The 11,953-nt window shown below is 40.7% G+C and overlaps 1 protein-coding gene across 2 annotated transcripts in view; it reads right to left on the bottom strand.

Annotated features, from left to right (window-relative positions):
* LHFP (lipoma HMGIC fusion partner) overlaps positions 1 to 11,953 on the bottom strand; it is a 261,124-nt gene that overhangs the window by 26,523 nt on the left and 222,648 nt on the right. For both annotated transcript variants that reach the window (XM_011942980.1, XM_011942979.1), the window contains one exon: positions 8,815 to 8,913. In XM_011942980.1, the coding sequence (XP_011798370.1) occupies positions 8,815 to 8,913 (99 nt within the window). The remainder of the gene's footprint in view (positions 1 to 8,814; positions 8,914 to 11,953) is intronic.

Here is an 11,953-nt window from a genome sequence, read left to right as displayed (position 1 = left end):
TCCTTCCTTCCTTCCTTCCTTCTCTTCCTTCCTTCTCTTCTTTCCTTTCTTCCTTCCTTCCCATTTTCCTTTCCTCTCATTCTCCTTCCCAAATTTTTAACCATTCAATAGATGGCAGATATATGGCATGCCAGTAAGAATCATGTCTATCTTATTCACAATTTTATGTTTGTGGCACAAGTTTTGATGCCTAGAATGTGCTTAATAAATATTTGCTGAGGAAGTAAGTGAATCTATTGAATACCAAATACCAAGCTAGGCACCAAAGTTGAAAAACCCTATCCCACAGGTTCATCTGGGACCTGCAAAGCTGTGCTTAGGGAAGCGGATCAAATTGAATCTATGACTGTACAAAATGGGGTCCTTTTTCCCAAAGCAGGATGAGAGGTGTTTACTAAGTTATAAAGTAGAAATGTTCCTGCTCTGATTTTGATAATGTGGAACCCACTGGAATGGGCAGGTTGAATGAGTGTCCCTGGAAAAATGTGGCATTCTCCCTACTTTCAGAGTAAAGGCAGAAAACTCTTTATCTGATGGAAAGCGGCCCCTAAGAAAGGCTGAGTAACCAGAAAAGCTGATTATTGTTGCGTTGCGGGTGCCCGAACACTCTGCTCAGTCATGTCATCACTGGCCAGGGTGGGCTCCCTTGGCCTGCAGAAGTTTCCCTGCATCATTTGGAGACAAGTTCCTGAGTGGCCCCATGGGTTCCTACCCAATTTAGGTCTTTGTTGAATTCACAGCAGCTGCCTGGCTCTCCTGTCATTCTCCTGTGCTAGAGCTCTGGGTGAGGAAATCCAGGCTCATGCTGGACCTTCTAAATGACTTCCAGTGGCTTGGATTTAAGTGTCAAAAGTTTGCAAATATTCAGTTAGTAGTCATTTGGGAGGTGGGACATCATTGCTGCATTAATGACCTTCAATTTGCCTACATATCAATGCATATTCAATACCTTACTATTAACCGGCCTCCCAAATAGCAATCTCATAATGGAATAATCCATTTACTCTAAGCAATGACCAATGCATCAAGTGTTACGAGTCTCTTCCTGAGCTGAGTGGCAGACACTTTAACTGCTGCTCTCTGCAAACACTTGCTGCTTGAGTCAGGAGAACCCTGCTCTGGCACACAACTCAGATGCCTGCAGAAACTGTACAGAGCTGCCTGGCCTGCCTGAGCAGGAAGCAAAAAGTCCACAGGAGTCATAGGAGCCTTGTAACTTCTGACAAAAATGAAGCTAGTCATGTTAAATGTCACAGAGACCAACAGCAGGTTACCTCGCTTGAGAAGCACCCACTAACACCAAGAGCTCAAAATTTTTTAAAAAAATTATACTTTTGTTTGCATTTGTACCCAGCTGACCTAGCCAGAAGTTGCAAACAGCTTTTTCTCACGTATGATTAGATTTGAGAGGCGAGACAGCATGAGTCAGGGGTCAAGAGCTAAAGGACATGTGTCAAAAGAGATGTGGGACAGTCATTGTTCAGATTAGAGTAGAAGAGATTTCTTCCTTTGATTGAAAATTGGAAGAAACAGACTCTCATCTTTATCAACACTGGGAGGCTCTGAGTTTCGAGTTTATGGCACTGCTCTTAAGAAGCCAGCAGCATAATTTCAAGAACAGGAATCGTTGATGGCTTCTTAATCAAATTAAATAGCAAAATGAAAGCAGTAATTACTCAAATTTACTTGGTAAAATAGCGAGACAAATTAATTGAAACACTACTTTTGATCACAAGGATATAATTAGAGAAGTCTTTGGTGGATGAGAATAAATCTGAGGCATGAATTAAATCAATTGGATAACCTGATTATAAAGCCCTTATGCTTAATGTGTAAACGCAAACTCACTGTTGTGGAATGTAAAAGGCAGCATAAAGATTGATCAGCAAATACGCATTTAAATGGTCCTGTCCAACTGTAAACATTACTGGGCTTTTATTATGTGCCAGATGCTGTGACATTATGTATTCTTATCACTTACACTGTTTTATTCTCTCAAAAATCAATAAATAAAATCAGCATTGTTAACACCTGCCATGACTGACCCTCTGTCCACAACCACAGGCTGCACTGATGGAAGGATCACAGGCAGTGAAGTCTGACAAAAGAAAGAAAAGACTAAAATGCCTTTTCTCCTTTTTATCCCATCTTCCTCTTACAAATCCCACTACTTCTCAGTAAAATCAAGTCTTATAAAACTCTAAGGGCATCTAAGCTGAACCATAAGAAGCACGTGGCATTCCCTGGCAGCCATTATGCCTTTGAGTGGACACATGACAACGTTGGCCCAATTAGAGTGAGGAGAGAGACGCTGATTCCATTCCTGGGGGGAAGCTTGTCCTCTCCTTTTGGCATGAACAAGGATGTTTAGAGCCACAAGTGCCAAACACGCTTACAACCATGGGGAGAACTAACGTCAAAATGAAGCCAGCGTACAGATGGCGCATGGTTACAGCCAATCGACAGACAGTTCTTCCTGAACATGTCCCTGGAAAACATCTTTGAGCTCCTGGGTCAGTCGTCTGTAGCTGACCTTAGCTCCCGCCTTGCTATAATGAGAGATTATTACACGCCTTCTTTGTTTTGGCCTGTTTGAGCCAGACTTTTATAACCTAAACCTAAAGCATCCTAGTCTATACAAAACATAATGAATGTTTGTTAAGCGAGGCAAAGTACGAAACAAAAATACTTTCCTATACAACTAAGGACAATTGTTTTTCAAAGTATGCTCACTGACCACTTGCACCTAAATCACATGGGATACTTGTTTAAACCACAAATGAAAGAATTATGCAGCCTCTCTGAACTCTTGTTTCTCTGTTTCAAAAAAATGTGTGGATTCACACCTACCCCTTGCTGCTTCATAAATTAGTGTGATACAAAGGTAAGCAGAGTAACAGTCTTTGATTTGTGAAAGTGAATTCTTTTGCAAGATTGCTTCAGAGCCCTGCATGTAATAAAATATAAAAATGCTTAAGAAATAATCAATAGGATTATAAAATTGTTTTTAAGGCATATAAAAACATTCTCTCCCATTCTCCTTTCTAAGGAAAAGAGATATTTTTTCAAGCAGGTTTTGTTCAGATTCCTACACATTATACTACAACTACATAGGTGAGGTTTTTATGAAATCCTTCTTGCCTAACTAACTATCACTTACATTTTTGAACCCAGTTTAAATGTTCTGACCTTGGGAGGCTCTTCCTGCTCTCTTAAACGAAATAAAGTATTATTTTGTACCATGGCTGATACTTGGAATTAAAACCTGTCCGAACAGCGAAGCAGTACATAAAGTAGCCTCCTTCCTGACTTTTCCTCCCGCTCTCTCTGCAACCTACCTCTCCATGTCACCCCAAACCACATGTAGACTCAAACCCTTTACCTACCTAAATCCTCCAAGGGCTGAGAGCTCTGCCTGTATAATACTTCCCGAGGAAGCTCCCAGGTGAGGTCAGGTGCCCTTGAAATATGAGATAGCAACTAAATACAAGTCCAGCTACTTTCAGTTGCAAGAGTAAACAGGCCTCAAACATCACCCAATATGGAAATAAATTACTGTGTGTCAGTGAGGCTGGCTGTTCCTAGGGAAGGCCAGCCTCAGGGATGGCTGCTCCACAGACTGGTTTTTCTGCCCACCTCTACCCCTGCAGGCTGCTTACTCCTGCAGGTCCCCATGGTCAGAGGGGGTTGCCAGAGGAGGGAGAGCCAGGAATGTGTGACCTCTCCCTTACGCATAGGGTCCCTTCTTCCCCAAGATGCCTCTAGACTCACTGGTCCAAATGAGCCTAAGCCTTCACTTTCCATGCCAGTGTCAGGGGTGGGGTGACCAAGGCTGAGGCACAGTGCTTACCACCTTCCTTCCCATTGCCACCCAACAGGAAAATTGTAGTATGTATACAGGGTATTAGGGTAATTGGATAGAGCTGCTCAGTGCAGAGTCTTCAATTGTCCTGGATCCTGACCAGCTGCCCTGAGAGCTGCAAGGATCAATAAATGAACACAGCTGAAATGTAACCATTTCTGGCACACCAGAGGTATGCTTTGCCTGAGATCAGGGATTGTCAAACTGTGGCTCCACTGCTTGTTTTTGTAAATAAAGTTTAATTGGCAAGCAGCTAATAAACATGAAAAAATGTTCAACCTCACTAATTATCAAAGAAATGGAAAACCACAATGAGATACACCCTTTCACGCCAGTCAGAATAGCTATTATTAAAAAGTCAGAAAACAACAGATGCTGGCGGGGCTACGGAGCAAAAAGAAGGCTTATACACTTTTGGTGAGAATGTAAATTAGTTCAGCCACTGTGGAAAGCAGTTTGAAGATTTCTCAAAGAACTTAAACAACAAAAAAAAACTACCATTCGACCCAACAATCCCATTACTGGATATATATATATATATATACACACAAAAGAAAATAAATCATTCTACCAAAAAGATTCATGTACCCCATATGTTCATCAAAGTACTCTTCACAATAGCAAGGACATGGAATCAATCTAGGTGTCCATCAGTGGTGGACAGGATAAAGAAAATGTAGTATTCTACACCATGGAATACTACACAGCCATAAAAAGGAATGAAATAATGTCCTTTGCAGCAACATGGATACAACTGGAAGCCATTATCCTAAGTGAGTAAATATAAAACCAGAAAACCAAACACTGCATGTTCTCCTTTGTATTAATAAGTGGGAGCTAAACACTATGTACTCATGGACATATATGTGGCAACAATAGACACTGGGGACTACTATGAGGGGAGGGACGGAGGGGGGCAAGGGTTGAAAAGTAACTCTTGGGCATTACGCTCATTACCTGGGTGATGAGATCAATCGTACCCCAAATCTCAGCATCAAGCAATATACTCATGTAATAAACTTGCACATGTACCCACTGAATCTAAAAAGTTGAAATTATAAAAAATAAAAATAAAGTACTATTGGGGCCGTCTATCTTTTCTGCAGAGTTAAGCAGCTGCAATAGGGGCTATATAACTCACAAAGCTGAAGATATTATCTGACCCTTTATAGAAGTGTTTGCCAAACTCTGGCTTAGACGCACCAACTAGTGTGGAACAATGTCGCAAGTCAACCACAATTTCCATTCTAGCACCCAACACTTGTCCTTTCTAACATACTTCACATTTGTATTATCTTTTTGAACATCTGCCTCCCTTGCTAATTTAAGTTCCCTGAGGGCAGTGAATAGTGTCATTTTTTTACTCATCGCTGATGCCACATCCCCAGCACCTAGCCCATGGGCTGGTACATTATAAGCACTCCATAAATATTTGTTGGCTGACTAATTGAGATAAATGCGCTATTTAAATAATCTTCTATGTAGGAGCAAAAGCAGTTATGTCTTTCAGGATGCTCCAGATCAGAGAGTAACAACATATCAAAAACAGCACGCCAAAAAAAGAGACACGTATTCCGCAATAGGAAGGGCATGAGCTTTAACAACATTAACATTTCGCAACCCTTGGGAGGAAGAAGTGTCTACGTGCTGTCTCCTTTGCGAAGAGGCAGAAACAAACTTGGATTCTCAGAATCCTTGAGGCAAGGTGTGGCCGAGGCAAGCAGCGTGTTTGCTGGAGCTATCTTAACCAAGAACGTTCACTCATGACCTCACGCTGAAGCTCAGCAGCTACAGTCCAGGGACCCTCCCTATCTAACTTCATAATTTGTGACTTCACTAAGTCACTGGAGCTCAACTTTCATCAGCGTTCAGGAGGACAGTAACGATTTTTAAAAGGTAGAAAGCATAAAGAGTATAGTGGGATGGGCCAGGCAGGGTGGCTCATGCCCATAATCCCAGCACTTTGGGCGGCTGAGTGGGGCGGATCACTTGAGGTTAGGGGTTCGCAACCAGCCTGGCCAACATGGTGAAACCCCATGTCTACTAAAAATACAAAAATTAGCTGGGCCTGGTGGTGGGTGCCTGTAATCCCAGCTACTCAGGAGGCTGAGGCACGAGAATCGCTTAACTTGGGAGACGGAGGTTGCAGTGAGCTGAGATCTCTCCACTGCACTCCAGCCTGGGCGAGAGAGTGAGACTTTGTCTCAAAAACAAAACAAAACAAAACAAAACAAAACAAAACAAAAAGGAAACTGAAGTGGGATGGGCTAGAGGAGATACCTCTATGCCACACTTTCTCTTTAGGTCTTCTTTTCAAAGAATAGATAACAGAGTCCACAAAGACAACAGTAACCTAGAGAAACAGACCTTGATAAACCCCAGAAAACTTTTGCAGTGGACCTAGAACTCATGTTATCTGTGGATGATGCCAGTTTTTTTTTTTTCTCTCATGAACCAATCTAAGGAAATTTAGAAACACATGATCAGAAATGAAAACAACTTTATAGTTTTTTAAATTGCCAGAGTGGTTTTAGAGTGTATACTAACATTAAAAAACTATTACCACTAGTAAAGAGGCAAGTATTTTTGAACGTTCAGTTTGACATTCAAAGTTTTATTCCATAATGCTGGGGACATACAAAATACTGAGGTGCAGTAATGAAAATTGCAATAACAGGACCTGAACTTCATTATAATCTGCTAATTAATATAGCAATACACAATAACAACAGGTCAGCACACACAGGATCATAATCAAGTTGAGGCCTGTGTTGAACAGCCAAGAATGCCTCAAACACCAGGGAAAGAAAAATGCCAAGCACTGTATTAAAATATCTCCCCTAGACACAGTTTGCCTTCCAAAAAAAAAGCTGGCAGTCAGCTTTGCACGCCAGCATTTCAGCATTTTTTCCCCTTCTCTACATTTATGGCAATCCCAAACGAAACCAGATTTAGGAAAGCCTTGTCATCAAAGAGGGAAGAATGGTAAAAGGAAATCTCTTATTTGTTTTATCCATGCAAATTAGGTGGTATTTAGAACAGTCTTCTGTACCAGAAGAGCCAGTATTATATTCGACAGAAGTAGGGCTGTTGTCATCCATGAAGTCAAATAAAAATTGCTTCATTTTTTCATTTTCAAATTCACAGACCTTTGATACTTTTTTCTGTCCCTTTTTCTTAGAATCCAACAGAAGTTTTTTTCATAGACGTTCTAACATAAAAATTTAAAATTAATATTTGGAATGTAGTAATACTGCTATTAGACCAATTCCCTCACAATTTTTCTACCTAAAATATTTAATGTAAAAAGTACATGTCTAAGTTAGTAACTGACTATGTACTAATTGTCAGAATCTCAGTCTGTCCATCCATATAGTAGGGGAAAATATATTTGCTATCACTTGACAGTGATGGGCTTCAGGACATGCTACCCTAAAATGCAGCACCTTGGCATTTGAGAAAGCAGCAGAAGCGGGGAAGTCTCTCTCACATTCCCCTGCTGCCTTTCTCTCCCAAAGCAGGTCATAAAACCTAGAAAGAATTATCTGACCTTCTTCTGAAGCAGATCATAAGACCATCATTGGAGAGATGCTCTCACTATACCCAAAAGAGAGGAATATTCTTACCTCCGGCAATACAAGGACACAGAGAGGAGTCTGAACAAACAGGTCTTGCTAAGTTCTATAGTTTATTACCACTAGATAATACCCTGTTTGTCTAGTCATACTTCTCCACAACAATCCACTTCTTCATTAAACCTAGCATAAAAAGTATACAGGTTTACCTGCTTCTCCAAGTCTTCATTTCTTTATGAGGGGTCCCATGTCATGAAATTTTTATTTTAAATAAATTTGCATGCTTTTCTCTTGTTAATCTGCCATTTGTTATAAGAGCCTTAGGTTTGAATCTAGCAATGGGGAATAGAAATGCATTTCTTTTCCCATACAATGCTAAGTGTTTTATGGGTCCATATTCTCTGATCTAGTAATACCAATTCTAGTAAAAGATTCTAAGAAAATATTCAGTAGGAAAAGCACTTATATTCATTAAACTACTTGTCATAACATGTCTTAAAACAACAGACACTGGAATAGACTAAATGCCCAGCTAGAAAGAAATAAGAACATGGTTAAGTAAATGGAGGTTTATCAAGCAAGTGAAATATTACCCAATTATTACAAATTAAAATGATGCAAACCATGGAGTATTCTGCAAAATATTTTATAGACTGCAACATAAGTAAGTATGGTTACAAGTGAAAACTACCTGAAATTTTCTTATTAGTCTGCAGAAAAACAAATTGGGAGTTAAGAGCCCTTTATCAATATGCAAACTCTCACCCAATCATCACATTTATCAGAGTGGCACCCGACTTTCTGTTGCTGGAATCCCTGCGGTCTCCCAATGAGCTTTTCCCATTCTTTCTTTGTGCCTTTGGTGTACTGTATTCCTCACCTGCAAGGTGCTTCCACCTAATCCTGATAATCCGTATGTAGCACTTTGTTCAAGACCGAACTCCATTCTCACCTCTTTGACAAAGTGGCCACTGATGTGAAATTGCTTTGAATTGCTTAGCTTGTATTATCATTTCCTTGACTGTTTTGTTGCTGCCTCTTCTCAGACTGCAAATTCTACAGAATTATTTTTAGCTCATGCAATGGGTAAAAAATACGTGATTTTGAAAAATGAAGTAATCAATGAGTATAAACTCTTCGGGACAGGGGCCATTTCTTATCTTTGTATCTACAATACTCATCATAGTACTAAGCAAACAGTAGATTATCAATAGCTCTTCACTAAATAAATGGATACATTTATACTGTTACACGTGACTGCTGGCTGTAATACCCAGATAGGTTTTTCTCATCTGTACCCTTTCCAATTTCTGCTTCTATGAAACATCAGATAAGGTTCTTTTTCTAAAAGGAGAGCCATCTATGAAGAGAGCTTACCCAGGTCAAATTGGCCAGAAGTGTAGCCACAAGTCTGCCGGACTTCCTCACTGTCCCAGCCCAAGGGGTAGAGAGCACAGCCAGCACCAATCAACAAGCCTGCAAAGAGATAAGAAGAGGGCTTTACCAGTGCTTCTCTGCATCACTAGATAAAGGTGGTGGGATCAATATTTAGCAATATAACAAGACCACAGCGTCTGCTTTTTGGACAGCACCAGCCACAACTCTTTTAAGCAATCTAAGGTCAGTTTGACTCCAACAACAATTTCAAGTCAGCGTAAAAAAAAAAAAAAAAAAAAAAAAAACAAAAAAACTTGACAGCTCAGTTTGGATCCAACTTTGCCTTTTAAAGCATCAAAAGCCTTGCAAATCCTGTTTAGGAAATACAATTCAAAAGCTTTTTAAATCATTCTTGTAAAAACCCAACCAATTCCACCATTAATCCATGCAAACAAGGATTTCAAGAGCAAGCAAAAGTTCCTAATAGGTTATGATTTCTAATTCATTATTCTAAATTCATCATTCATTATTCATTAGATTTTTGTTTCCTATTTAAGGCTCAAAATAGAGTGTTTCAGCGTTGTCAAATTTTACCAGGGGCAGAAAGAACATAAAAAGTTTCATGAATGGCCTTGGCACATTCATCAAACCTCTGAACTGTCCTGCCCATTATTGTGCGATGTGGAGAATCACTGAGCATCCACGCATCTCAGAAAGACTCAGGAAGACAGACATTCATTACAATCTAAGTACCCCTTGCAGCTAAAACCAAAAGTTTTGATGACTAAACTGAAGAAAGTAACGGTTTTATCTTAATATAAATTAAGTTATCCTGGCAGCACTCTCTGAGCTGACAGCTTTCAATTGGTGAGTCTTTAGTTTGCATCAAAGCCTAATACGGTTTTACAAGAAGCTAAATGAGATTTAAGCACTCACTATTTGAATTTGTGTGCTAATCTGAAAGTGAGATCTTGTTGTGTCAATCACAGGTGTTATCAACACCTGTGAGTACCACAAATGTGCTGAACCCATAGGACCAACAGATAGGTAGTCTAATGTGGGGGAAGTGGCTTATCAGGTGCTAAATGAGAGAGGCCCGTAAATGAGAAAATCCATTAATATGGTAATGTGGAGGAGGATGGCAGGGCCTAGAATATATCTACGAGAGGAGGTCTTCAATATTTCTGCACCAAGTCCCTTCCTGGCCTTCTTTTTTCCTTTTCTTCGCCATCCCCATCACCCCGGTGGATAAACTGAGCAGTAGTAATCCATACAAATAATCTGTTTCCTCACAGGTAACTAAGGGAGAGCAAGCTGCTTTCCATCCCTGTCCTTAACCACTCTGTGGAGCTCTAAGGAAAGGCCTCCCTCACCCCCACACCCATCCTGATACATTTCCTACCCTGGTAATGCTTTCCCCAGTCTGCCCCTTAGTCGACATGAAGGACCTTCTATATGCAATGCAGAGGGCCATCTACTTGTGGGAGTGCTAAAAGAATCACTGAAACTGTGAATCACTAGTCCCGGGATGTCCTATATGCAACTGCATAAATATGAATTATGTTGAAGCTGAAGAATAATCTAGAAAGCAGTTATACAATCTTTTGCTGATGAGGCAAAATGTCTTAGTGGCCAATTTCCTTAGGCTTTTTCCCTTAGGATAGAATGTATAGCATTCTAAAGACAACTCCAAACTAGTTTTAGGCACCATTAAGTAAAGAAATTATTAATGAGGATGCCAAGCTTTGTGCAAACTGAATTCCATGAATGTTTAATAAACAATGAGGTATCATGTCTGTGATATTCAGGTCTTAATAGGAAGCACCACTTTCTGAGAAGATCCTGTGAGCAATTTTTTTTAAAGGATGACAAATGCAGAAAGGCATCTGGACAAAAAGTATTTAAGTGCAAGAAAAATGAAAAATAGTAACATTTAAGCCAGGGGGCCCCAACCCCCGAGCCATGAACCAGTATGGGTCCACGGTCTGTTAGGAACTGGGCCACAGAGCAGGAGGTGAGCAGCAGGCAAGCAAGTAAAGCTTCATATGTATTTACAGCCGTTCTCCATTGCTCACATTACCACCTGAGCTCTGCCTCCTGTCAGATCTGCAGAGGCATCAGTTCTTTTTTTTTTTTTTTTTTGAGACGGAGTCCCGCACTGTCACCCAGGCTGGAGTGCAGTGGTGTGATCTCAGCTCACCGCAACCTCTGCCTCCTGAGTAGCTGGGATTACAGGTGTCTGCCACTGTACCCAGCTAATTTTTGTATTTTTAATAGAGACGGGGTTTCACCATGTTGGCCAGGCTGATGTAGAACTCCTGACCACAGGCGATCCGCCCGCCTCAGCCTCCTAAAGTGCTGGGATGACAGAACCACTGCGCCTGGCCTAGCATTAGATTCTTATAGGAGCACGAACCCTATTGTGAAATGCGCATGCAAGGGATCCAGGTTGCACTCTCCGTATGAGAATCTAATGTCTGATGATCTGTCACTGTCTCCCATCACCCTCAGATGGGACTGTCTAGTTGCAGGAAAATAGGCCCAGGGCTCCCACTGATTCTATCTTATGGTGAGTTGTAAAATGATTTCATTATATAATCACAATGTAATAACAGAAATAAAGTGTACACTAAATGTAATGTGCTTGAATCATCCTGAAGCCATCCTCCTCCATTCAGTCCATGGAAAAATTGTCTTCCATTAAACTGGTCCCTGGTGTAACAAAGGTTGGGGACTTCTGATTTAAGCTATCAGTAATCTCCTCCTTACCTGATAGACAACTAAATGAAAAACAGTTTTATTTGCTAACGTTCTTTTCATTACAAGTAAAAACTATGTGCCATGAAGTCATGAAAACACCTAGTTTGGCCCAGTCTTAGGCTAGTCACTTTGGGACACTAAATAGAAAGGAGCTTACATATGGAAGGAACATATGCCCCTTAGGACACGGGCTCTCCAAGGGGCAGAACACTTAGCAGTCAGAGTCTTTTTTGGAATTCTGAGCTGTTTTTGTGATACTGTAACCAGGGACCTTGGTTTTAAAAATCACCCACTTTCTTTTTCTTCCTTCTCTCCCCTCTCACCCCTTCATTCCTTCCCTCTCTAGACACTCCCCTCCAACAATGCATGCTTATCTAAT

Source organism: Colobus angolensis, unplaced genomic scaffold (genome assembly GCF_000951035.1).
Source record: "Colobus angolensis palliatus isolate OR3802 unplaced genomic scaffold, Cang.pa_1.0 Scaffold214, whole genome shotgun sequence".
Taxonomy (NCBI): Eukaryota; Metazoa; Chordata; class Mammalia; order Primates; family Cercopithecidae; genus Colobus; species Colobus angolensis.
The sequence above is the reverse complement of the archived record's forward strand: the minus strand, read 5'-3'. Positions and strand labels throughout refer to the sequence as shown.